The sequence below is a fragment of the Peromyscus eremicus genome, chromosome 8a (assembly GCF_949786415.1).
Source record: "Peromyscus eremicus chromosome 8a, PerEre_H2_v1, whole genome shotgun sequence".
NCBI classification, from domain to species: domain Eukaryota; kingdom Metazoa; phylum Chordata; class Mammalia; order Rodentia; family Cricetidae; genus Peromyscus; species Peromyscus eremicus.
This window is the reverse complement of record NC_081423.1, coordinates 51,115,086-51,139,077: the sequence shown is the minus strand read 5'-3', so window position 1 is coordinate 51,139,077 and position 23,992 is coordinate 51,115,086. Positions and strand designations below refer to the sequence as shown.

General features: G+C 43.5%; 1 protein-coding gene across 1 annotated transcript in view; it reads left to right on the top strand.

Moving 5' to 3' along the window:
- The first annotated feature begins 339 nt into the window (after positions 1–339).
- Positions 340–23,992, top strand: part of Cfap52 (cilia and flagella associated protein 52) — a 40,545-nt gene continuing 16,892 nt past the window's right edge. Inside the window, exons 1-7 of the mRNA XM_059270936.1 lie at positions 340–481; positions 8,578–8,777; positions 9,137–9,273; positions 14,208–14,336; positions 17,499–17,598; positions 18,419–18,535; positions 23,141–23,241. Of these exons, the coding sequence (XP_059126919.1) occupies positions 412–481; positions 8,578–8,777; positions 9,137–9,273; positions 14,208–14,336; positions 17,499–17,598; positions 18,419–18,535; positions 23,141–23,241 (854 nt within the window). The 5' untranslated portion in view covers positions 340–411. The remainder of the gene's footprint in view (positions 482–8,577; positions 8,778–9,136; positions 9,274–14,207; positions 14,337–17,498; positions 17,599–18,418; positions 18,536–23,140; positions 23,242–23,992) is intronic.

Sequence of the window (23,992 nt, the reverse complement as noted above, 5' to 3'; positions counted from 1 at the left end):
TTTAAAGTGGTTTTTTTTTAAAAATTCTTTTACAAGAAGGTATCAATTCAATGTTTTGTTTTGTTTATAGCAGCCTACCCATCAGAGGCAACTCTATGTTCAATTATTTTTAATAATCATCATAAGAGGCTTAATTTCATAGTAAGGCAGAAGTCACAGACTTTACACGGGAGACGAGGGAATTCATCCTGCATATTTAGTGTTCGTCTACCACCTAATTTTCTAGAATGAATGAAAAAAAATAATAAGGAAGCCCTCCCTACATTTACAAAAGTGTGAAACAACTCGAACTCAGCAGGCTGGGTTTCTGCTCCAGCGTAAACCTAGCACGCATGCGTGCGCCAGTTACCATAACGACCAGGAGACGCTGCACCCTGGTGTTGAGAAATCAATGAACTGAAATTCTCCACGATGGAAGAAGAAACTTTACCCGAGACCGACGTGGCCGAATTGGAGCTTGAGGCTGTGATCGGCTTCAATGGTGAGACCTGGAACACCCATGATACCTCAGAAACAGTGAGACGCTGACTTGGTCGCGCCTGAGAAGCAGTGGGGACAGTGGCAAGAGCCCGGCCAGGCACTGCCAACCCCAGGGTGATGGAGGATCTTGGCCTCATTTCTGAGCCTCAGAAATTGGAATGGGTATAATAGCTCAGATGAAGTGCTACATCCAGAACTAAATGTGCCTAACTCAGTAGGATGTATGAATAAGTGTCTCCCCTCCCTCCCTCCCTCCCCCTCCCTCCCTCCCTCCCTCCCTCCCTCCCTCCCTCCCTCCCTCCCTCTCTCTGTCTCTCTCTGTCTCTCTCTGTCTCTCTCTCTCTCTCTCTCTCTCTCTCTCTCTCTCTCTCTCTCTCTCTCTCACACACACACACACACACACACACACACACACACACACACCCCGCATCCCTCAATGACCTTCAACCCTGGGTAACCACTAAACCTGGGGAAAAAAACAAAACAAAATTAAAAAAAAAAAAAAACACCTTTCCATGCCCCTTGCTGATCTGCAGCTGAGGAAGGGCTGAGAGGGAACTTGTAACTGCTCTAAGGGTGCTCTGTGTCCTGTCCCAAGTAAGAACTCTCAAAGGTTTCAGACCAGGATGGGAGACCGCCAGGGAAGAAACCTTGTTGATTTTGGAGGAGCCTGCCGCTGTCATTACTTGTGACTGTCAGGGTAAACATTGCAAAAAATTGCTGTGATGGGGAAGGGGCATGTTTAGGGATTTGAAAAAGTCAAGGAATCAAATTTTGGGGGGCAAAATCAAGTTTTTAAAAAGCGCATTGTGGTGCCTGGAAGCTTTTCGGTTGGTTATAAGGATGTGGTGTGGACCGGTTACTGAGTAAAGTTTAAGGACTTCAGGCTTTAGCTCTCGAGCCTTCATCGTGCTATACAGCTCTAACTGAAAGCCTGTGTCAGAGCCAACATTGTCTTTAGAGATGGGCGGAGATGACTGATAAGGAGTGACCCCTAGTGAACTGCCAAGACATCCTGGTCAGCCAATGCAAAGACACGCAGAGATCTGTAACTGAATTCTTGCTAAGTACTGTGGTTGTTTGAAAGAAAATGGCACCCAAAAGGGGCGGCACTAATGGGAGATGTGACCTTGTTGGAGTAGGTGTAGTCTTGTTGAAGGAAGTATGTCACTGTGGAGGCTGACTTTGAGGTCTCATATATGCTCGAGCCACATCTAGTGAGTCAGACCATTTCCAGTTGCCTGCAAGATGTAGGGCTCTCAGCAACTTCTCCAGCACCATGTAATAATGGGCTGAACCTCTGGAAATGTAAGCCACCCCAGTTAAGTGTTTTTCCTTTATAAGAGTTGACATGGTCATGGTGTCTCTTCACAGCAATAGAAACCCTAAGACACATACTAACTAGCTCTACAGAAGAACGAATCTGAAAGGCTTTACCAAAGTTTGGACAAAAGGTTGCTTTTTTTTTTTTATTGTGTATGAGTGTTTTACTTGCAGTGCATGTCTGTGAGCAGTGCCCAAGAAGGCCAGAAAACAGCATCAGCCCCCCCTGGGACTAGAGTTATAGACCAGTGTGAGCCCCATGTGAGTGCTAGGGATCAAGCCTGAGGCCTTTGGAAAAGAAGCCAGTGTTCTTAACTGCTGAGCCAACTTTCCAGTTCCTTATTTTTAGTTATGTTTATGGGGTGGGAGATAGGCATGTAAGTGCAGATGCCCATGAAGGCCAGAAGGGGGCATGAGATCCCAAGAAGGTGGAGTTACAGGTGGTTGTAAGCAGCCTGGTATGTGTCCTGGGAAGTGAGTTCGGGTCCTCTGCAAGAGCAGTATGCATTCTTAACTTCTTGTTGAGACTTCTCTTGAGCTCACAGGAGAAAGCATTTATTGCAGGCTTGAAAGAAGTCAAGGAAAGAGTGACATGGAAAGCAAGCTGGGCATGGCGGCGCACACCTTTAACCCCAGCACTTGAGAGGCAGAGGCAAGTGGATCTCTGTGAGTTTGAAACCAGCCTGGTCGACAGAGTGAGTTCTAGGACAGCCAGAGCTACAAAATGAGACTGTGTCCCCCAAAATACAAGAAGTCGAAAGCAAAACAAAGTGACAGTAGCACTCATCATAACTGTTATAGTATTAACTTGAATTTGAATGCAATGATGCACATATGTAACTGTACTCTACAGTTCTAGGTATTATACTTTGACATGATTTATCATGTTAACAGACCAAATGTCACTGTGTTGGATATGAAAACATCAAGCTGTAGCTATTGAGAGTTTGGTCACAGTTAACTGACTTTCCGTTATGTCCAGAGCTCTTATAAGCTAAAAACAGCAGCAACAACAAATTGGTCAGGAATCTGCAGGCCAGATTTGTCCCACTGTGTGTTTTAGAAATAAAGTTTTATTGGAACTCAGCCATGCCCTTCGTAGCTGTCTATGATTACTTTCACACTATACTAGCAGAGATGAGTAGCAGCAACAGGGACCGTATGGTTCAAAGAGTCTAAAATATTTATTTTCTGGCTCTCTATAAAAGGCTTAACTCCTGAAATAGATAATGGCATAATAATGATAATGATAATAATAATAATAATAATAATAATAATCATAAAATGGCTATTTGCTAAAAACCTAAAAGTGTTATTAAAAGTGGCATCACTTTTTATTTCTCAAATTGGCAAAGGCTAAATATATGGATTTTACTTATGAAGGTGAGAATAAGGGGTTTTCATTTGCAATTGCTGAAAGTATAAATTGCACCACCTTTAGGAAGAGGAGTTGGCTTTGTTGGTAAGTTATTACAGTGCAGCCATAAGGACCCTGAGTTTGGTCTTCAGCAGTCACGTAAAAAGCTGGGCACAGTGATGGATATCTGTAACCCTAGGACTAGAGGGCTAGGGGAGGAGACAGGCAGATCCCCAGAGTCAGTCTAACCAATCAGTATGTTCTGGGTTCACTGAGAGCTCCTATCCTAAAAAATAAGGTGGAGAGCCATAGAAAAGAAAATATCTATTATCAACCTCAGACCTGCCTACACATACACACACACACACACACACACACACACACACACACACACACACATTTCCTCTCTTGAGGGAGCCATGCACTGTGGGTGTCAAATGTTGCCTTGACTGCCCATCATTGTGATCATCAGAGTTTAGGTTCTATGGTGAGGTCTTGCTTTCTCATTACTGCTATGAATTATATTGTGCGGGGGTGGGAGGAACAGGACCCCCAAGAGTATTCTGCATATACAGGGAAACATGCTGGGTAGATGCAGCTGTGGGCTGGGCAGATGCAGCGGCGGCCAGTAATTCACAGTCCAGACGCTGCATCCACGTGGAGAGTTTATTATAATAGAGAGATGAAGAGAAAGATAGGAGGGAGAGAGCGGGGGGAAGAGGAGGAGTTTTTCCTTAGAATGAGGCTTATAAGTCAGGATGCAGGGCAGTACCAAGGGGTGGGATTTCAAGGGGCAGATCAGAATATTAATGATTACCACTGCCCACTTTTCATGTATACTTTTCTACACTTCCTATTGATTCCTGGTCCTGAAATTATTTTTCTGCTCTATTTAGCCAGAGTTGACACTCTCTGTTTGCAACCAAGAATCATAACTCTGTGTAGTGCTTTGAAAGAAAATGGTCCTCATAGGCCCATAGGGAGTGGCACTATTAGGAGGTGTGGCCTTACTGGAGTAGATGTGGTCTTGTTGGAGGAAGTGTGTCACTGGGGGTGGGCTTTGAGGTTTCAGATGCTCAAGCTAGGCCCAGTGTGTCTCAGTCTCTTCCTGTTGCTGTCAGGTCCAGATGTAGAGCTCTCAGCTACCTCTCCAGCACCATGTCTGCCTGTGTGCCACCATGCTTCCCACCAGGATGACATTGGACTACACCTCTGAACTGTAAGCAGCCTCCATTAAATGTTTTCCTTTATATGTTTGCCATGGTCATGGTGTCTCTTCACAGCAACAGAAGCCCCAATCAAGACACTTTGTAACTAAAGACATACATCCCTTAGTTACTGCTCCATTGCTCTTAAGAGATACTGCGAACAAGGCAACTTATAAAAGTAAGCATTTAACTGTGGGCTTGCTTATAGTTTCAGAGGGTGAGTCCATGACCATCATGGTGGGGAGAATGGCAGGAGGTAGGCAGGCATGGTGCTGAAGCAGTGGCCGAGAGCTCACATCTTATCCACAAGCAATAGGCAGAGAGAGAAAGAGACTGTTCCTGGCATGGGCTTTCAAACCTCAAAGCCTACTCCCAAGTGACACATCTTCTTCAACAAGACCAACCTCCTGAATGCTCCAAGAACTGTTCCACAAACTAGGGACCAAGCATTCAAACATAAGAGCTTATGGGGCTGTTTTTCACTCAAGCCACCCCACTCCATTCTTTGGCCCCAATACTCCTGGTAGCCATATCATAGGCATTTTGTGTAACTCCAGAAGTCTCCACAGTCTTTCACAGTCTCAACACCATTTAAAAGTCCAAAGTCTCTTCTGAGCCTCGGGGCAATCTCTTGACGGTGACCCTCTGTAAAATCAAAAGCAAATTGCATACATCAACATCCAATGACACAGAGTATATATTACCATTCCAAAAGGGAGTGAAGGGAGCCTGGCAAGGAACTACCAAAGCAGGACTGAAACCCAGGAGGACTAACTCCAACTTCTGTGACTCTATGTCTGCTGTCAAAGGGCTTAGATGGCTTTTAGGATTTCCAACTCCTTCTCTCTCTCTCTCTCTCTCTCTCTCTCTCTCTCTCTCTCTCTCTCTCTCTCTCTCTCTCTCTCTTTCTCAGGCTGGTTCCATGCCCTGTTTGCATTTCTCCTTAGCAGGCATACCATGGCTCTGGCATCTCTAACATCTTGGGGTCACTTTCGAGGCTTTAAAATGTGGCCTTTCTGGGCCACCATGCAAGGACTCCCCTGCCACACGCCTGGCTTCAAGAGGGGCTTTCCTTAGCCAAGGAGGAAGATTCCACAGCTGCTTTACTCTTGTATTCATACTGATAAAGCCAGAACCAGGTGGCTGAAGCTGCCCAGCATTGCAGCCTGTTTGGGATGGAAACCAACCCCTTCCCTGCATGACGTTTTCATACGCTGTGACTTGTTGATGCTTTCCTTTGTGGTACAAGCTTTCCTTTTTGTGAGTTGCGGATTAGCTGAGTAGGATATTAGCCTGAAGGTACCACTCCCTTTATCCCATTTAGCATCAGGTCTGTCTTTAAACTTCTCATCTCCTTGAGCACAGGACTTGACTCCAACATTACTTTTCCTCGTGCTCTTTTTCTCCTCACATGTATATTTTTTATCTCTTTTTGTCCCACTTTCTCTTTTTCATTATAGATCTGTGTAAGAGTGACCACCAATAACCACATGACATAGTCAATACTAAGTTGTCTTGAAATCTCCTAGACATTATTAGTCCAGACTCTTCAATTTAGCCTCTTAGGAAGAGTCTTAGGACAAGGGTAATAAACAGCAACATTCTTTGCCAAAATGTTACAAAAATAGTCTCTAGCCCACTCGCTAAGATTACTCACCTCTGAAACCTCTTGAGCTGGGCCACCATAGTCCACATTACACTCAGCACTACTGTCTTCCATGCTCCAGAGGATGGCCCGTTAAGCCCTGCTTACAGCATTCATCCTCTGACCTACTACGAAGTCACAAAGTCCACATTCCCCTAACAAGCAGCATGAACAGGCCTGTCACAGCAATATGACACTCCCTGGCACTAACTTCTGTCTTAGTTACTATTCTATTGATATGAAGAGACATCATGACCAAAGCAACTTATACAAGAAAGCATTGAATTGGGGGCTTGCATACAGTTTCAGAAGGTGAGTCCATGACCATCCTGGGAGGGAGAATGGCAGGAGCCAGGCTGGCATGACACTGGCACAGTAGCTGAGGGTTTATATCTTTTCTTTCTTTCTTTCTTTCTTTCTTTCTTTCTTTCTTTCTTTCTTTCTTTCTTTCTTTCTTTCTTTCTGTTTGTTTGTTTTTCGAGACAGGGTTTCTCTGTGTAGCTTTGCGCCTTTCCTGGAACTCACTCTGTAGACCAGGCTGGCCTTGAACTCACAGAGATCCGCCTGCCTCTGCCTCCCAAGTGCTGGGATTAAAGGTGTGTGTGACCACCACCTGGAGGGTTTATATCTTATCCACAAGCAGTAGACACAGAGAGAAAAAGACTGTGTCTGGTGTGGGATTTTAAAACCTTGAAACCCACACCCATTAACATACCCTCTTCAACAAAGCCACACCCCCTCCAACAAACCACACCTCCTAGCCCTTCCTAAACAGTTCCACCAACTGGAAAACAAACATTCAAATATATGAACCTATGGAGATCATTCTAATTCAAATCACCAATCACCAGACCTCCACCTTAACCCCAATACTATTCCTAACCCCAAAACCGATCCAAACCCCAAAGCAACACCTACTCAAACACTAACTCCCACCCCAACCATAGCATTAACACCAACCTCAACCCTAGCCTCAACCCCAACCCTAACCCCAACTTAACCCTAATCTCAAAATAAGAGGTTACCTTTTACATGCTTATTGATTTTCAAGGTCCTTTGTTAGGAACTTCCCATTCATATTCTTTGATCATCTTTGTTGTTGTTGTTGGGAAATGTATGTTTTTCTTATCGCTTTGTAGAAGCTCTTTGTATATTAACTGAGAACCCCTTATAATCTCTGTATATTGTAAATCTCTTCTGGTTTGGGCTTTTCATTTGCCTTTTGTAGCTAGAAATATCAGATTTAAACACAACTGGATAAATAATCAACTTTTGCTGTCTTTTGTACATTTCCTACATCTGTGTAAACATTAGGTCCTGTTTTGCACATTTAGATCTTTGATCCACCTGGAATGGGAGGTGTTATTCATGTGTAGTGTGAAACAGAGATCTTATTTTACCTATACCGTATGGGTAGCCATATGAATGTTTATAAAGAGCTTGAAATTAGGAGCTGAATTTTATGGTTTTAGTAGGAATAGATGAAAGACACTAACTTTACTTTCATCAGAACTTCATAAAAAAGGATCCAGGCATGGGGGCACATACCTTTAATCCCAGCTGTGGGGAGGCAGAGGCAAGTGGCTCCCAGGGAGTTTAAGGCCAGCCTGATCTACATATCAAGTTCCAAGCCACCCAGGAACTACATAGTAAGACCCTGTCTTAAAAAAGAAAGGGAGAGAAGAGCGAGAGAGAGAGAGAGAGAGAGAGAGAGAGAGAGAGAGAGAGAGAGTGCTACCATGTGTTGTTAGGGTTATCATTGCTGTGATGAAACACCATGATCAAAAAGCAACTTGGGGCCAGGCGGTGGTGGCGCATGCCTTTAATCCCAGCACTCGGGAGGCAGAGCCAGGCGAATCTCTGTGAGTTCGAGGCCAGCCTGGGCTACCAAGTGAGTTCCAGGAGAGGCGCAAAGCTACACAGAGAAACCCTGTCTCGAAAAACCAAAAAAAAAAAAAAAAAAAAAAAAAAAAAAAAAAAAGGAACTTGGGAGGAAAGGGTTTATTCTGCTTACACTTCCGCATCACTGTTTGTCAGCCTTTTAAAAGAGGGGCACCATGCCATTTACGTAGTGATGAATAAGCCTGGAGGACATTATAATAAGTGAAATAAGCAAAACTTTGGTCTTCAAATGTTTGCTTTAAGTACTCACATTCTCCCTGCGTCTATAGGCCATCCTCTAACAAGCTGCCTGTGCCCTACACACCCATGGTTCTCAGGATTAGAGAACCTGCCGCAGGGCATTGCTCTCCAAGGCGAGGTTTCCAGACAACATCAGCATCCCTTGTATGCTGGCTGGAAATGAAGCATCGTCGCTCACTCCAAACTTGAAACTGGAATCATTTTAACTGGCCCCCTGGGGAGTTCTATCCACATCAAAGTCTGAGGAGAGTCGGGCTACACCAGTTTCCTTGTCCATGGAATAAAAGTACCTATTGCTCCATATTTGCTTCTGTTGGGTTAAGGTTTATTTCAAAAGTGTTGTCTTTTGTCCTGTGATAAAAGCAAAACAAAACCACCAGCCACATCTTCACCTGGTTATGGTTGTTTTTAATCTCTTCTAGGACACGTTCCCAGTGGTCTCAAATGCCACCCTGACCAGGAGCACCTGATCTATCCCCTGGGCTGCACTATCCTCATCCAGGCAATAAATAGTAATGAGCAGAAATTCCTACACGGCCATGGTAACAACGTCTCCTGTCTGGCCATCTCCAAGAAAGGAGATTTTATCGCCTCTGGACAAGTCACTTTCATGGGGTTCAAGGTGAATGAGATGGAGAGAATTCACTGGACGCTTACTTAGAGGTGTCTCTCTAGAAGAGCTGCCGGACTTGGGCTTCTTAGCTCTGTGTGCTCGCATGCGCGTGCCCTTCTGTCATCCCTTGTGTTCTCTTGTTTTCAGCCCATCAAGCTGCTCCTAAAAGACCCTGGTGTCTTTGCACCAGACGCCACACCTTGTGACGGCAAACCCTTAGCTTAAATCTGCTTCTGCCTTGATGCTTGTGTCTGTCATGTTTCTACCGCATGATCTGACACAGGGGAGTGGCATTATTGAGTGTGTCTCACCAAGAGAGGTTCTCCTAAAGCCTGTCTAGGATCTGACAGTGTATTCTTGCCTCTCAGGCAGACATCATTCTGTGGGACTATAAGAAGAGAGAGCTGATTGCTCGGCTGTCACTGCACAAGGGTAAAATCGAAGCCCTGAGCTTTTCGCCCAATGATTTGTACCTGGTTTCACTTGGAGGCCCAGATGATGGAAGGTAATGAATGAGACCTACTTACACGCTTTCTTTCTTCCTTTTATTGATTTTTGTTTTTTGAGGTGGAGGAGTGTTTTGCTTAGTTTTAGATAGTTTTTCTCTGTGTATCCTTGGCTGTCCTAGAACTCACTCTGTAGACCAGGCTGGCCTCGAATTCACAGAGATCTGCCTGCCTCTGCCCCAAACGCTGGGATTAAAGGCGTGCACCACCGCTGCCCAGCTACTTACATGCTTTCTACCAGGTGCTACAGATATCAAGTATATTAGCCCTTCCCAGGTCCTCTGTTGGTCTATCCATATCTGAGGGTGTGGCTATATATGAAAGGCTATGAGAAAAAGTCACTTAGAAGAGTGATCCTCAGCTCTGCTGCCAAGTGAACATCACCTGGCCAGCTCCCTGCTGCCAGGGCCCAGCTACAGAGAGACTGACTTGATTAGTCTGGGCTCTAGGAGTCATAAAACCTTCCTGGATGATACTGTGTGCACCTACATTCAAAGACCAATGCTGTCAAAGACATCATGACCACAGCCATGATAACAGTCATTATCAAAGACAAATGTGCTTTGAGTGCGTTCTGTGTGACAAGTGTGTGCTGAGAACTTTAACTGCAATAGCTCATTTGAGCCTCAGACCTATTCTTTAGAATGGAAGCCATTGGTGCCCAATGACAACTGAGCAAGTGAAGTCACTAATGGTTAAGGGGCAGTGCTGGGACACAGACTGGTGACTCTAGAGGTGATAGTTTTGTCTTGCCCCACAAGTCATGATCTTTGCCCTTGGATGGACTCGTGATGTCTGACAGAGAACATAAATAAAGAGAAACTGGAAGAAATATAGGTACATCAAAAAACATCATTCTCAGGCAGGCCTGAACTATGTAGAAAAAAAAAGATAGCATTAAATTGGGAAGGACGATCAATGAAATACATACTCCTGTTTACATGTTAAAGAACATAGGCGGTAGAGAATAATATATGATTTGTGTAGAATCTACCAGGTATATTTCCACAGCTGTCAAGTATCTGAGCCTTTCCACCCAATCCTCCCAACTCAGTGGTAGAGGGAAGACAAAAACGCCAGTTAACAGTGATGAGCATTCTCTGTTACACAATCCATACACAATTTTCTACATACACAGTTTATATTTTGCAACTAATCTATTAATTTTTTTATCAATATTATCATATTATTTTTGTTGTAATGTAGCTCAGTCTTAGTTACTTTTCTACTGCTGTGATAAAACACCACGACCAAGGCAACTTATAAAAGAAAGTGTTTAATTTGGTGCTTACAGTTTCCGAGGGTTAGAGTCATGACCATCATGGTGGGGAGCATGGCATTAGGCAGATGGGCATGGCACTGCTGCAGAGCTCACTTCTTGAGACAAAAAACACAAGGTCAAGAGGAACGCTGGGAACAGTTTGAGTCTTCTGAGACCTCAAATCCTACCCCCTAATGACCTCCTCCAACAAGACCACACCTCCCAATCCTTCCAAAACAGTTCCACCCACTGAGGACCCAATATTCGAAGATAGGAGCCTGTGGGGGCCGTGTCATTCAAACCCCCATGCGTTTTCACTCAGAACATCTATGTATATCTGTTCTTTGCAATGGCTATGGAATTATACTGAACCCATGTACCACAAATTCAGATTGGCCAACTCACTACCCATTGCAGATGTGTTCCATTTATTTAAACATTTAAACTTGTTTCTAAACAAATTAAAGCTACGTTTGACTGAGATTTATAAAGAAACTGCTGTTGGACAATGATCTATAATTAAAAAATGTGAGTTCCCTATGCCTTCCCTCTCATTCCTCTCACTATTAAGGGTTCTATTGGCTGAAGGCTTTAATTAATATTATTTATTAATTGTTTAGTTAATGCTTGAAATAATGGGTTTCATTATGACAGTTCCATATACGTATCTCATCGTACATTGTTCAAGTTCATCTCCTCACAGCCTCTCTTTTCCCTCCCTGCTATTTTTATTGCTTTACTCAAATGTGTTTCTCTCTTTTAAAAATTATTTATTTATTTGTTTGTTTGTTTATATGTCTGTGGATGTTTTGCCTGAACATATGTCTGTGCATGGCAGAGGCCAGAAGAGGGCATCAGATCTCCTGGAACTGGGGTTATAGCGAGTTGTGAGCTGCCATACGGGTACTAGGAATTGAACCCTGGTCCTTTGGAAGAGCAGCCAGTGTTCTTAACTGCTGAGCCAGCTCTCCAGCCCTGAGACATATTTCATGTAATATAAAATACATTCAGACAAGGTATACGGTTGGTTGGTTTTTAGTGTATTTACAGAATTTGAAACCCCCACTACAGGCAGTTTATTTCCAGCACCCCAGAAAGGAAGCCCACAAGCCGTTAGCAGTGATTCCACATCCTTCCTCTCTCCAGCCCCAGGCAATCACCATGCTCCCTTCTGTCCCAGTAGAGGTGTCTGCTCTGGCAATTCCACATAAATGGGATTGTACCATCCTCAGTTTTTTTGACCAAATTCTTTCCCTAAGCTCAATGTTTCCAAGGCTTGCCCACTTTGTGACATGCTATCAGTATAAATAATGTTCAAATTATATTGTATGGATAAAGCACACTTTCGTTATCCATGCAACAATTGATGGACTTTTGAATTATTTCGTGTGTGTGTGTGTGTGTGTGTGTGTATGCTGAGGGTTGAACCCAGGGCCTGAAACATGCTAAGAACATGTTCTAGCACTCCACCTCCAGCTCGTATGGCCACTTTTAAGGCATTATTGATTATATAATAATTATTAGTAATTCATAGTGCTGTGAACATTTATACATATATGCTTTTGTGTGGAAATGCATTTACATTTCTTTTGAGTATGAAGCATTTGGGTTTGTCTTGCTTAAGACAGGATCCATGTAGCCCAGGCTGGCCCCAAATTTGGTATGTAGCCGACGGGGATGACCATTATCTTCTAGGCCTCCTGTGTCCAGCTCTCAACGTCTGGAATTACAGAAGGAGGCACCTAATTTTAGTATCCCTGTTCTCTGGTTCGTCATCTAGTTTAACTTGTAAAGGGATTACCCTTCGCCTTTTCCACATTACACGACACCCATCAGTGCCCACTAGGAAAAAGAAACTATAGCTTTTACATCACTTCCTCTTCCTTGTTGCTGGTGATCTGTTATACCTGGATTTCAAGTCATGTATAAGAACAACACATTCCATATGCAGAAAATCGAAACATGCATGCAGGCCTGCTTTCGCACTGACAAAGGCCGGTAACATTTGCTTTAAATATTTCGATTCACATACTTGACACGATTCCCCTTCCTTTACTCAGCATTCTTGATATTCTCTTACAAATACTCTTCAGCTTAGGACTGAGTTGTATGATTATATCCAGGAAGATGGAAATGTCACTTCACAAAGAAGTCATACTTCTCAAAACGTGATCCCCAGACCAGTAGCCTCGGCATTATGGGAACCTGTGAGGAAAGTAAAATCCCAGCCCTTCTCCCTCAGGCCGTCTGAGTCAGATACCCCAGGAATGAGGTCCAGCTGACCTGGGTTAAATTTTTTTTTTTGTAATAAATATTTTAAAAAATTTAGAAATTGCAGCTGGGTGGTGGTGGAGCATACCTTTAATCCCAACACTCGGGAGGCTAGAGGCAAGCAGATTTCTGTGAGTTCCAGGACAGCCAAAAGTGCTTCACAGAGAAACCCTGTCTCAGAAAAAAACAAACAAACAAAAAAAATTAGAAATTGCAAGCATACCACTGTACACCTTTAATCCTAGCACTTGGGAGTGGAGGCAGGTGGATCTTTGTGAGTTCCAGGCCAGCCAAGGCTACATACATAGGGAGATCCTGTATCCTGTCTCAAATAAATAAATAAATAAATAAATAAGTAAATAAATAAATAAATAAATAAACAAATAAATAAATAAGATTAGTTGTGAAATAATTCACTATATGCAAATGGTGTACAGATGAAATCAGATCGCTGACTGTCTGGTTGATTCTGGTTCCCTTGCGTCTTTGAGTTTGGAAACACCACCTTATATCATCTCAATTACAGTCACCTTTACATTTTCTTCTTTTTATGTGCTAGAACACGTCCTCAAGGCACGAGAAGCCTTTATTGGACCTGACGTCCACACTGGAGGTGGGGTGGGGTATACAGGGGAGAGGCTTCCCAGAGCACCTCTATGAAGACCTAATAAGTCAATATTGTGGGCTTTTCAAGATTTTTAAAGATTTTAAAAGCGAGAACAATGTCTGTCTGTCTGATCTGTCCTTCTGTGTGCCACAGCGCACATGTGGACATCAGAGAACAACTTGTCCATATTCTCCTTTCCCCGTGTGGGTCCTACACATTGAGTTCAGGTCAGCCCGGGAGGCTTGTGAGCAAGCACCATCCTCCCTGAACCATCTCACAGCCTGGGGGGGAGAAAAGGTTTTTTGTTTGTCTGTTTGTTTGTTTAAGAGCCAGCGGAGGTAAGAAGAGGCCATCTCAGATCCTACAGAGTGAATGACAGGAGGTTGTAAGGCACCTGATGTGGGTGCTGGGAACCAAACTGCTGTCCTTTGGAAGAGCAGCAAGTGCTTTTAACCCCCGAACCATGTCGCCAGCCCCAAGGAAGATGTTTACATGAGATGGATACTTGATCCACTGGGATGCTTGTGCATCTGAAATGCCTTGATTGATGGGTCGGTTCACTGGCTTCCAGTCCCAGAATAATGTCCCTTCAAAGCTTTTAAAGCATCACGTTAGCCTCCCAGGGAGCAGTGTAAGCATTGAGGAGATGCTTGGGAGTGGGGAGGGAGAGGCCAAGTGTCCCCTCACTAGGACCGGTTCATTTTGTTCTTTTTCTTTCTAGAACCGTTAGGACAGTTGTTCACTAGGAAAATCTGATTTGCCCTGTTGGTGTCTTCCCGCTTCTTGTTTGGCAGTGTGGTGGTGTGGAGCGTAGCCAAGAGAGATGCCATTTGCGGCAGCCCCGCGGCGGGCCTCAATGTCGGCAACGCCACCAATGTGATCTTCTCTCGGTGCCAGGATGAGATGTTTGTCACGGCTGGGAAGTAAGTCTGTGCGGTGAGAATGTCAGACTCAGATTACCATGCCACCTGCCCAGAAAACATGTGTGTGCCAGTTCTGGGGGTGGAGATGGGGAAAGGATGTGTCTTGAGCCCCTGGACAAATACTTTACATTGTAATTTTTGTAAGCACTGAAAAAAATCCTTTCAGCCGGATGTATTTTCAGTAGGTTTCTTTGAAAATGCTGTTGGGTTCTACTGGAAAGATTCCACGGAATGGTTAAAAGCTTCTTTAAAAAAATATTTTATTACATTTATTTACATATTGTGTGTATGCGTGTCCATGCATGTGCCTCAGCAAGTATATGGAGGTCAAAGGACAACTCGTGGGAATCAGCTCTTCCCTTCCATCATATAGGTCTTGAGGATTGAACTCAGGCTTGGCCACAAGCTCCTTTATTCATGTAGCCACCTCACTGGCCCTAAACCCTTCTTAGGATTCTTTTTGTCGTTGAAAAGACATGATGACTAATCCATGCTTGCCAAGTAATTTGCACAATCGCATGGATTCACTTCCTGGGTTGGCATTTTTTGCCACCTGTTCTTGATTTAGGCCAATGAAGTGATATTTTGCAAAAGAACCATGTCATTATATTTCAAATGTTTAAGCTATTAGCCACAGGACATAACTCAGAGTCAGCTTCAGCCAGCTTAGGTGAGGGAGCTGGACATGTGAACAGAACCTGCATCTCTCCCACAGCATAAATTAATTTACAGACTGTCCATCAGAGCCCCGCTTGATGTCCTGAGGGGAAGGTGAAAGACATAAACATGTCCTTTCCCACATCACCCACTAGCTTAAAGGGAAGAAATTGGAAACTGTAAGGCAGAAGAACAAGTTGCGTGAAACTCTCTTTGCAATTCCTCTGTCGTCTTCCATCCATGAAAGGTACATACTGTTCGTTCCTTTCCCGGCCAGAGTAAATCTGTGCTGCTCAGTCTCTATCGTGTCTCCTGTCCCCACCTTGGGACACACACGCTGCATCTATTCCATGGCTGAGTGAGGATGAACTCACTGAGAGGAGGTAAATTCCTTGGCATCCATGAAAGCCCTCCCCAGCCAGGCAAACCATGTTCCGACTCTGCCCTGCTCTTTCTGCCCAGACAGCCCCAACTCAAGCTCTTCAGCCCCCTTGTGGTCTGCAGAGCAAGCTTGCCTCTTTGTTTTGCAGGGTCTGAGTTCTTTGGTTCCTAAGCGGCTGAAGGTCCGTTCTAATGTCTGTGGGCAGTGTTTTTCCAAAAGTCAAACCTTGAGTTTTATGGGAAACAATCTTTTTTGCATCATTTGTATTCCAAGCTGGCTTCAATTTCATGTGATACCTGTTCTTAAGTATCACTTAGAGTGATCCACATTTTTAAAATTTCTGTTGTGACACCAGGACACCCTGATTTCTCTATCACAATCATGGTTTCGTGTATTCCACTATACGGTGTCCTTGAGACAGTCTGGGCATCCCAGTGTTTCAGCATCTACACTCTATCTACCAGTAAGGCCACGGGCTTGCGCTCTCTCTCTCTCTCTCTCTCTCTCTCTCTCTCTCTCTCTCTCTCTCTGTCTCTCTCTCTCTTCACTTCACTTAAAAATACATTTAAATCTTACTATGTGTACAGTTCTGTAGGCTAGAAATAAAGAAAAAAATTGGCATATTCTAATTAATACTTTCTGATTGAGATGTTGGCAGATCTCTTTGCAATATTTTCTTTTTTAAATAATACTTTTACTAATTCTTTGAGAATTTCACACAATGTGTTTTGATTATATTCACTTTGGTATTGTAATTATTATTACAGAATTATCGATTCAAATGAACTCAGCACACAGTGGTAAAGTGCCAGCCACATATTACATGTCACACTAATTACCAACTTAAACTCTCACTCACTTAGTCTCATTTCTCTTTCCTTGGAGACAGGAACCCCCAAACTAAACTGTCCTGCATTAAGCAAGGAGCTTATCTGTAACCCCAGCATTTGGGAAGCAGAGGCAGGAATTTTAAGGCCAGCCTTAGTTACATAGTGAGTTTGAGGCCAGCCTGGGCTACATGAGATCCTGCCTCTAAAGGAAAAAAGATACCTTTTAAATGTTTCAACACAACTGAACACCTTGACTTATTTTTCCTGACTGAGATTTGGTGTCCCAAACAAACATCTTCCACTCTCCCTCTCCCACCCAGCCTCCAGTACATTCCATTTAGATTCCACGTGAGTGAGATCAGGCAATATCTGTCTTTGTGTGACTGGCTTATTCCAGCCAGAGTGATGTTCTCCAGATGTCCACTTTCCTTAAGGCTGAACAGTTTTCCTTTGTATAGATGCACACTTCCTTCATCCATTCATCTATGGATGGACATTTAGTTTGTATATGCTACGATGACTACGGGTCATAATAACATACACACACAGTATATATCAAATAACACTGAAAGTTGCTGGAAGTGGATTTCAAGCGTTCTTACTCCAAAAAGATAAGTGAAGTAATACATATGCTTAGTAGTTTATTTTAATCATTTCACAATGTATACACGTGTTAAAACATCATGTTCTATATCGTAAGTGTATATAATAGTACTTGTAAATAAGAGGGAAAGAATGAAAATGAAGAACCCTGATTCTTTTTCTACATTTATTTGCATGATTATTTAATTAATTAATTTATCTTTCAGTCAGGTTACACTATGTAGCCCTGGCTGTCCTGGAACTTACTACATAGACCAGGCTGACCTTAAACTCCCAGAGATCTGCCTGCCTCTGTCTTCTACTTGTTGAGAGGAAAGGCCTGTGTCATCACGCCTGGCTTGTATGCTTTATTATATACACGCTTATTTTCAGTTACAGTCGGAAGAGTATCCACCTCAGTGTCTGAGAGAGCTGGGTATGAGTCCTGTTCTGCTGTATACGAGCTCTGTCTGCATCACCTCATTTGCGGATCACAAAACCTACCTCTGAGGGTTGCTGTGAGATGGAGTGGAAAGTTCTCAAGTTGCCCAGTGGGCTATAAAAATAAAAATCCTCAAAGATGTTTATCTCTCTTCCTTTCAGCTTCTACTTCAAGCTGGAAGGGGGGGACGGGGGGCGTGGCGGCGGGACCTAAAAGATGTGAAGCAGTGTTTAAAAGGGTATCCATTTGATTGTGACTTTTCTTTGTAGTGGGACAATTCGAGTGTGGGAACTGGATCTCCCCAATAGAAAAATCTGGCCAACTGAGTGTCAAACGGGACAACAGAAAAGAATAGTCATGACAACTGGAGTAAGTGTCTCCTCAACCATGGCTACAGTAAGAAACAATGAATGCAGGCGCCTGCCAACAGTCCTGAGCTGGAGTGTGTGCGCGCTGGGCCAGGCTAGGGAGGAAGGACAGACTTGTAGAATGTTGGTGAGGAGGTATACTCAGAGGGAGCACCGCAGCTGGGAGGAGCTGGGCAGCATTAAGAGGTCCCATGATAATACTGGGACCTGAGCAGTCATCGAACATCCAAAGCCTGACCTGGCGGGAAGCAGTGCGGCCAGGTGATACTGAGAGCATGCAGCACCTCCCTCTGCAGCTGTCGCTATTTCTTCCATTGGAAATAAAGTCTCTGATAGGAATGCTTATTGTTGAAATGCAGACTTTCTCACAAAGAGATATTATTAATATGTTTGAATGTACAGCCATAATCCATCCGTAGAACCCTGTGCTCCGTTGACTTATTCTTTTTAATGCACAGTCCTTTCTATGACGTAGCCTCTGGAAACGGTGAGATAAAGCGAATGTGTGTCCTCATAGGAGAGGTACATCTTTATCCTAAGAGCCCTTTGGAGGTGACTCAGCCATTGGCTCTGGTCATGCATGTTAGCATCAGACCCAAATGAGTGTCAAGTACAATTCATAGTCCAACATCTCCTCCCGCTGCGGGTGGCACTGACTCTGCTCCTCTCACAGCTGGGCTGACCTATCCTTGAGTCTTGGGAAACAGATGTTACTGTGCACTTCTTTGTCAGTCACTACGGACTTTCATCTCCTCCCTAACGGGGCTTCATAGACCCTTGGGGAGTCTCAAGTCTTCAGGTTTCTGTTTCTGACCTCCCAGATGGCTGGTGACGACAGCTTTTTCTACCTTGGCACTACAACCGGGGACATTCTCAAAATGAACCCCAGGACCAAACTGCTGGTAGACACTGGGCCTGTGAAGGACAAGCTCAGCTTGGTGAGTAGAACCCATCGAGGTATGACATGATCCTTCTTGTCTTCATTTTCTTCCCGCCACTGATAGCAAAGCCTTTCGTTAAGGAGAAGTCTGTTGGGGACAAAAAAGGCAAATTGTCAATGGTCACGAAGCCACACCCAAGTTAGCAAACCGCACTGGCGTGCACTCCAAGCCCTACTCTCTGGTTTTCAACTTCAGGGCAAAGACATTCCTAGGTGTCACTGTAGGGTATCAATCAGTGTCTTGCCCATTTCCCCCTCTTCAAAGCACAAGATCTGTTTCTTTATGAGCTGAAACTACATTGGTTCTAGTCCAGTTGCCATCTATGAGAGAGGGAGAGAGGGGTGCTTTATGGTGTGTGTGTGTGTGTGTGTGTGTGTGTGTGTGTGTGTGTGTTCAACTCTAATAACTAGATCTTAGATGTTAGCCTCAGTGATGCTATAAGTCTTTCATGAGACCAAGAAATCATCAACAGTGCATAGTTGCAGGATTCTTAACAATTCGTATCAAAACTCCAGTAGGCAATGCTAACTAACATGTAAACAAAAGTAAAAGACCCACCACTGAATGACGACTTTCCACAGTAAGGACAGCTATCTCTCACATGCCCAGGAAGTTCCAAGCGCTGGAAAGTTTGTGTGCTAATTCCTGCACCTGCCTGTCTCGTTTCTGATATCAGAGCAGATGGTTCCCATGGAAGCACAGCTACTTTCCCACTTAACAGACATTCTCAAGAAGTGAAATACTATGCAGTCCTCTTGGGAAAATGTCAGTTTCCTTAACCATGTCATCATTTAATATTCAAGCTTTTGTGGATTAAAGAAATCCACACCAAAAAAAAAAAAAAAAATGGGAAGAAGCCATGATACAGACAATACACATCGATGAATATTTAGAAATAATTCTATAGGAGAGATCAAAGTGTGGCCTAGATTGGTGTTTTTTAGAATTATTTAGGAGAGACAGATTCCAATACTAAGCAGATAAAACAAGGCCAATCAGAGGAAAAGGAGACCTATCTCGAGCCCTGCAAGTTCCAAGGCCTGCAAGGCCTGCAAAGGCCATCTGAAGACACTACTTGAAAACTACTGATAGTTTCTGTTTGCTTGGCTGGGTTTTGTTTGTTTGTTTGTTTGGCTGGGGTTTTTTTTTTTTTTTTTTTTTTTGGTTGTTGTTGGTTCGTTTTGGTTTTATGCCTGAACAGTACTTGGGAGCAGATGCTGGTGTGGTAGTGCCCTTCAAACCGCTGGCACTTAAGCCTCCTACCAATTCTTGCATTGCTGATTCTTCCAGGACTGATGGTTAATCCCACAAAGCAGTCCTACCAGCTCAGCTTTCCTGTGGCTGGAAAGAAAAGATTGCTTGAGGGATAAAAAAAATAAGAGGGGTTACTGAAGATGCCTTGCTTGAAAACCAAATGGCCTTGGGCAGTTACTCATTTCAAACCTCTACTCAAATGTTCTCTGAAGAGTGAGACAAAGGATTCTCATGGTTTATTAGATAAATACATTAGATAGAGTATCGTGGCCTATTAGATAGATACACAGTACTACAGTGGAAGAAGTTGACCTGATGACAATGATGGTAGCAGTAATAATTACAACAGGGTGTTTGACAAGGTCTCAACGAGAAAACCACAAAACAAATGAAAATAATCAGAGAAGAAATAGTAGAGAAAGATTTCGTGTTTATGGATAGGTAAACTCACTATTGTTTATATATTAAAAACACACTGGTGGACTCATGCCTGGACTTCCAGCACCTGGGAGGTGGTGGCAGAGGGATCAGTAGTTCACAGTTATCCTTGGCTATATTGTGAGTTCAAGATCAGCCTGAGCTACATGAGAGCCTTTCTCAAAAACAAGACGAAACATAAACAAAGAAACCTAAAAGCAAACAACAACAAAACAAAACAACACACACACACACACACACACACACACACACACACACACACACTGGAAGCTAGTTCTTCTGACTGGATTTACAAATTTAATGGAATCGTGACCTAAACCCAGAGTTAATTACAGAGGCTGAGAAACTGATTCTGGCGGTGATGGGAAGCAGCAAGAGATCCAGAGCCGCCAGCAGACCATCGAAGAGCTAAGGTGGAAGGGTTAGAAGGCCCGGTTCCAAAGCTTACCATAATTCTACAGTAATAAAGACAGTGTGGTTTTAATGAAGAAGCAGAGAAGTAGCTCAGAAATAGACCTGCGTGAATATTCTTAACATTATCTGACGGAGGAACAAAGGCAGCCTGACAGAGAAAAGACAGTTCTTGCACAAATGATGCTGGTACACGTGGACACCCATACATCCCAAACATGCACCCTAAACCTGGATCGATGTCACAACGATCCAGACACTGAACTTAACCCTTTCCAGATGAGCTCAAAATGGACCACAGGGCTAAATATAAGATATATAACTTACAAAAGAGATAATTTAGGGGAAAAAAATAGCATGACCTAGGGGTTAATAATGACATTTTAAATACAACATGAAGACACAATCCAGGAAAGATGTTGTATTAGTCAGAGTTCTCTAAAGCAACAGAACTGATGATAGAATGAATATAAATATATAAAGAGGATTTATTTGTGTGACTTCCAGGCTATGGTCTGAGTACTCCAATCATGATTGTCTCCAGATAGAGAGGCTGAGGATCTGGTAGTTGTTCAGATGATGACTCTGATTGTCTCAGCAGTACCAATATGCTGCTGGAGGCCCAGGGAAGTCCCAGAGAGCTGAAAGTCTTCATTCTGCATCAGAATCCAAAGAAGTAAAGCAAAGGAATGCCTCAGGAACAGAATAGATGAACTTGCCAGCAAGAGGAAGGGCAAGCAGGCAGAAAGCGAAAGCGTCCTTCTGTCCTTTTATGTGGGCTGCTACCAGATGCGGTGGCCCAGATTCAGAGTTGGTCTTCTCATCTCAAATGACCCAATCAAGAAAATCCTTTATGGGCACCCACAGCTGTTGGTCTTAATTGATTCCAGATGTAGTCAAGTTGACAACTATCACATCCACCACAGAGTTTATAAGCGGGGCCCCAATATCATAGAGTCTAAGCTCTACAAAAGGCATCACCAAGCAGCTGAGAGGCCAAGTCACAGAGTGGGAATATATTTGGCAAAGACATGTCTACTAAAGCACATAGTTTCCACCTCTTCCTTCTCATTCTCAAGCCTTTGCTTTTCTTCTCAGACACTGTGGAATGTTTTTCAAGTCACAACAGGCAAAATCCAGCTTCGAGAAACTTGAAAGGATGTATTTATTTTTCAATATTCAAACCACTGTTTTTTTCTCTTGTGACGCTAGGAATCAAACACAGGGCTTTGTGCTTGCTATGCAAGCACTCCAATCACTGGGCTATAAACCCAGCCCTCAAAATTCTTTAAGACATAAGCTCTTGAGTCATAAACTGTAGATGTTGAATGTTTAAAAATAAAATATTAGCCATGGTCTTAGTTGGCTTTGCATAGCTATAACAAAATGCTAGAAACTAGGTGAGTTATAAACAATGGAAGTTCATTCGGTTCATGATCCCGGAGGCTGGGACTTCCAGGAGCCCAGCATTTGCATCTAGTGAAGGACAGTGGGCTACGTCATCACACAAAGGAAGACTGAATATGAAGATAGCCTACAGTGAAAAAGAAGAGTCACCTTTTACTAATTCTGGGCATCAAGTGCTCTTCCTCTCTGAGCCACCAAGTATCTAGGAGCACAGATAGGTGAGCATCTCTGTGCTGAACCACTCTCTTGTACCATCCCCGTCCATGGGAACAGAGGCTTTGTGACTTTTTTTTTTTTTTTTTTTTTGAGATAAGGTTTCCTATGGATGGCCTGGAACTCACAGAGATCCACCTGCCTCTGGCTCCCAATTGCTGGGATTAAAGGTGTGTGCCACCACAACTGGTTCCTGACCTAATCTCAAGGCTGGACTTCCCAATACTGTTGCATTGGGATGTAGGTTCCATCATAAACACTTGTTTGGGGGGGGGTACACTCAAACCATGGAAATTATGCACATTTTAAATTAGAACCTTATGGAGCATACTATGAATTGTCCATCATTCCTCTACATATTTGAAGATTGTCTGGAATCTTAAATGTATTTTCAACTGTTGGGAAGATTGTATACCATATGCCTTAGCTCAGAAAATATAGTCACTAAGAAATCTCCTGTGCTGTCTTTGGATGTCAACTTGGACCCTGCATTTATATGAGTTAAGTTCTGGTGGAAACCATGGCAACCGAAGAATTAACTTACTGAGGCCATGCTTCTGCCTCCTGCTGTAACTGAACTTGAGTGGATGGATATATGAGCATTACTATTCAGTATGTTCAAATGCACGGGCGATCCTTGAGAGGAAGGATGGCAAAGCTCGACTACTTCTTGCAGGACCGGGAAGGCTACCTCCTAAGACATGAACTTGTGGTTGGAACTGAATGGTCTTGGCCAACCTGGAGGCTCATCATGATCTTCAACCGAACAATATGTACAGCTTTGGTGTGGCCTCCACCATGCTCCCTTGTGGCAGGTGATGCATTGATTGTTAATGACAAAACCCTTTGGTCTTTTCACAGCATTGTTTCTCTCCCTAGGGAGTGTCAGCCGTCAGGTGCCTGAAGATGGGTGGTTTGTTGGTCGGCTCTGGAGCTGGTGTGCTGGTTTTCTGCAAAAGCCCCAGCTACAAACCCATCAAGTGAGTTCCGGACCCATAGAGTTGGGGTAGATAGAGCCCACGAGAGCAGCAGTTCTCAGCCTGGGTGTTGCCTAACACCAGGACATATCAGATATTTACATTGCGATTCCTAACAGTAGCAAAATTATAATTATGAAGTTGCAACAAGATAATTTTATGGTTGGGGGTCACCACAACATGAGGAACTGCATTAAAGGGTTGCAGCAATAAGAAGGCTGAGAACCACTGCCCTAGAGAGATGTTCATTCGCTTAAATCCAACAACTAAATGGTACTACTGGAAGAACCATATTTGCCAAGCATTGTGGCTCACATCCTTAATCCCATCCCTCAGGAGGCAGAGGTTGGAGGATCTCTATGAGTTCCAGGACAAACTATTCTACACAGAGTTCCAAGCCACTCAAGGCTACACAGTGAGGTCCTGTTTAAAAGAAAAGCATATCTGGTTAAAGAATTTCATCTTGCTATTAAATATGTAGCTGGAATCACAAGGGCTAGTGATTTCTTTCCTGTGAAAATGATCATGTTAAACCAAACCAAAGTCATTCACTGTGACCCAGAGGCACACCACCCTTTTGATAAGTGCATAACTTGGTTGTACACTACATTGAGGCACGGTACCAGGAATATGACATCTCCCCCTAATTGTTCAGGTTATCTTTCAGAAATGAGTGGCCTGGGACATTTGTGCCCATGAGCCTGCCTGCCTTGTACCAGCCATTTCAGACCGCATCTCCCTGATAGACCTTCTC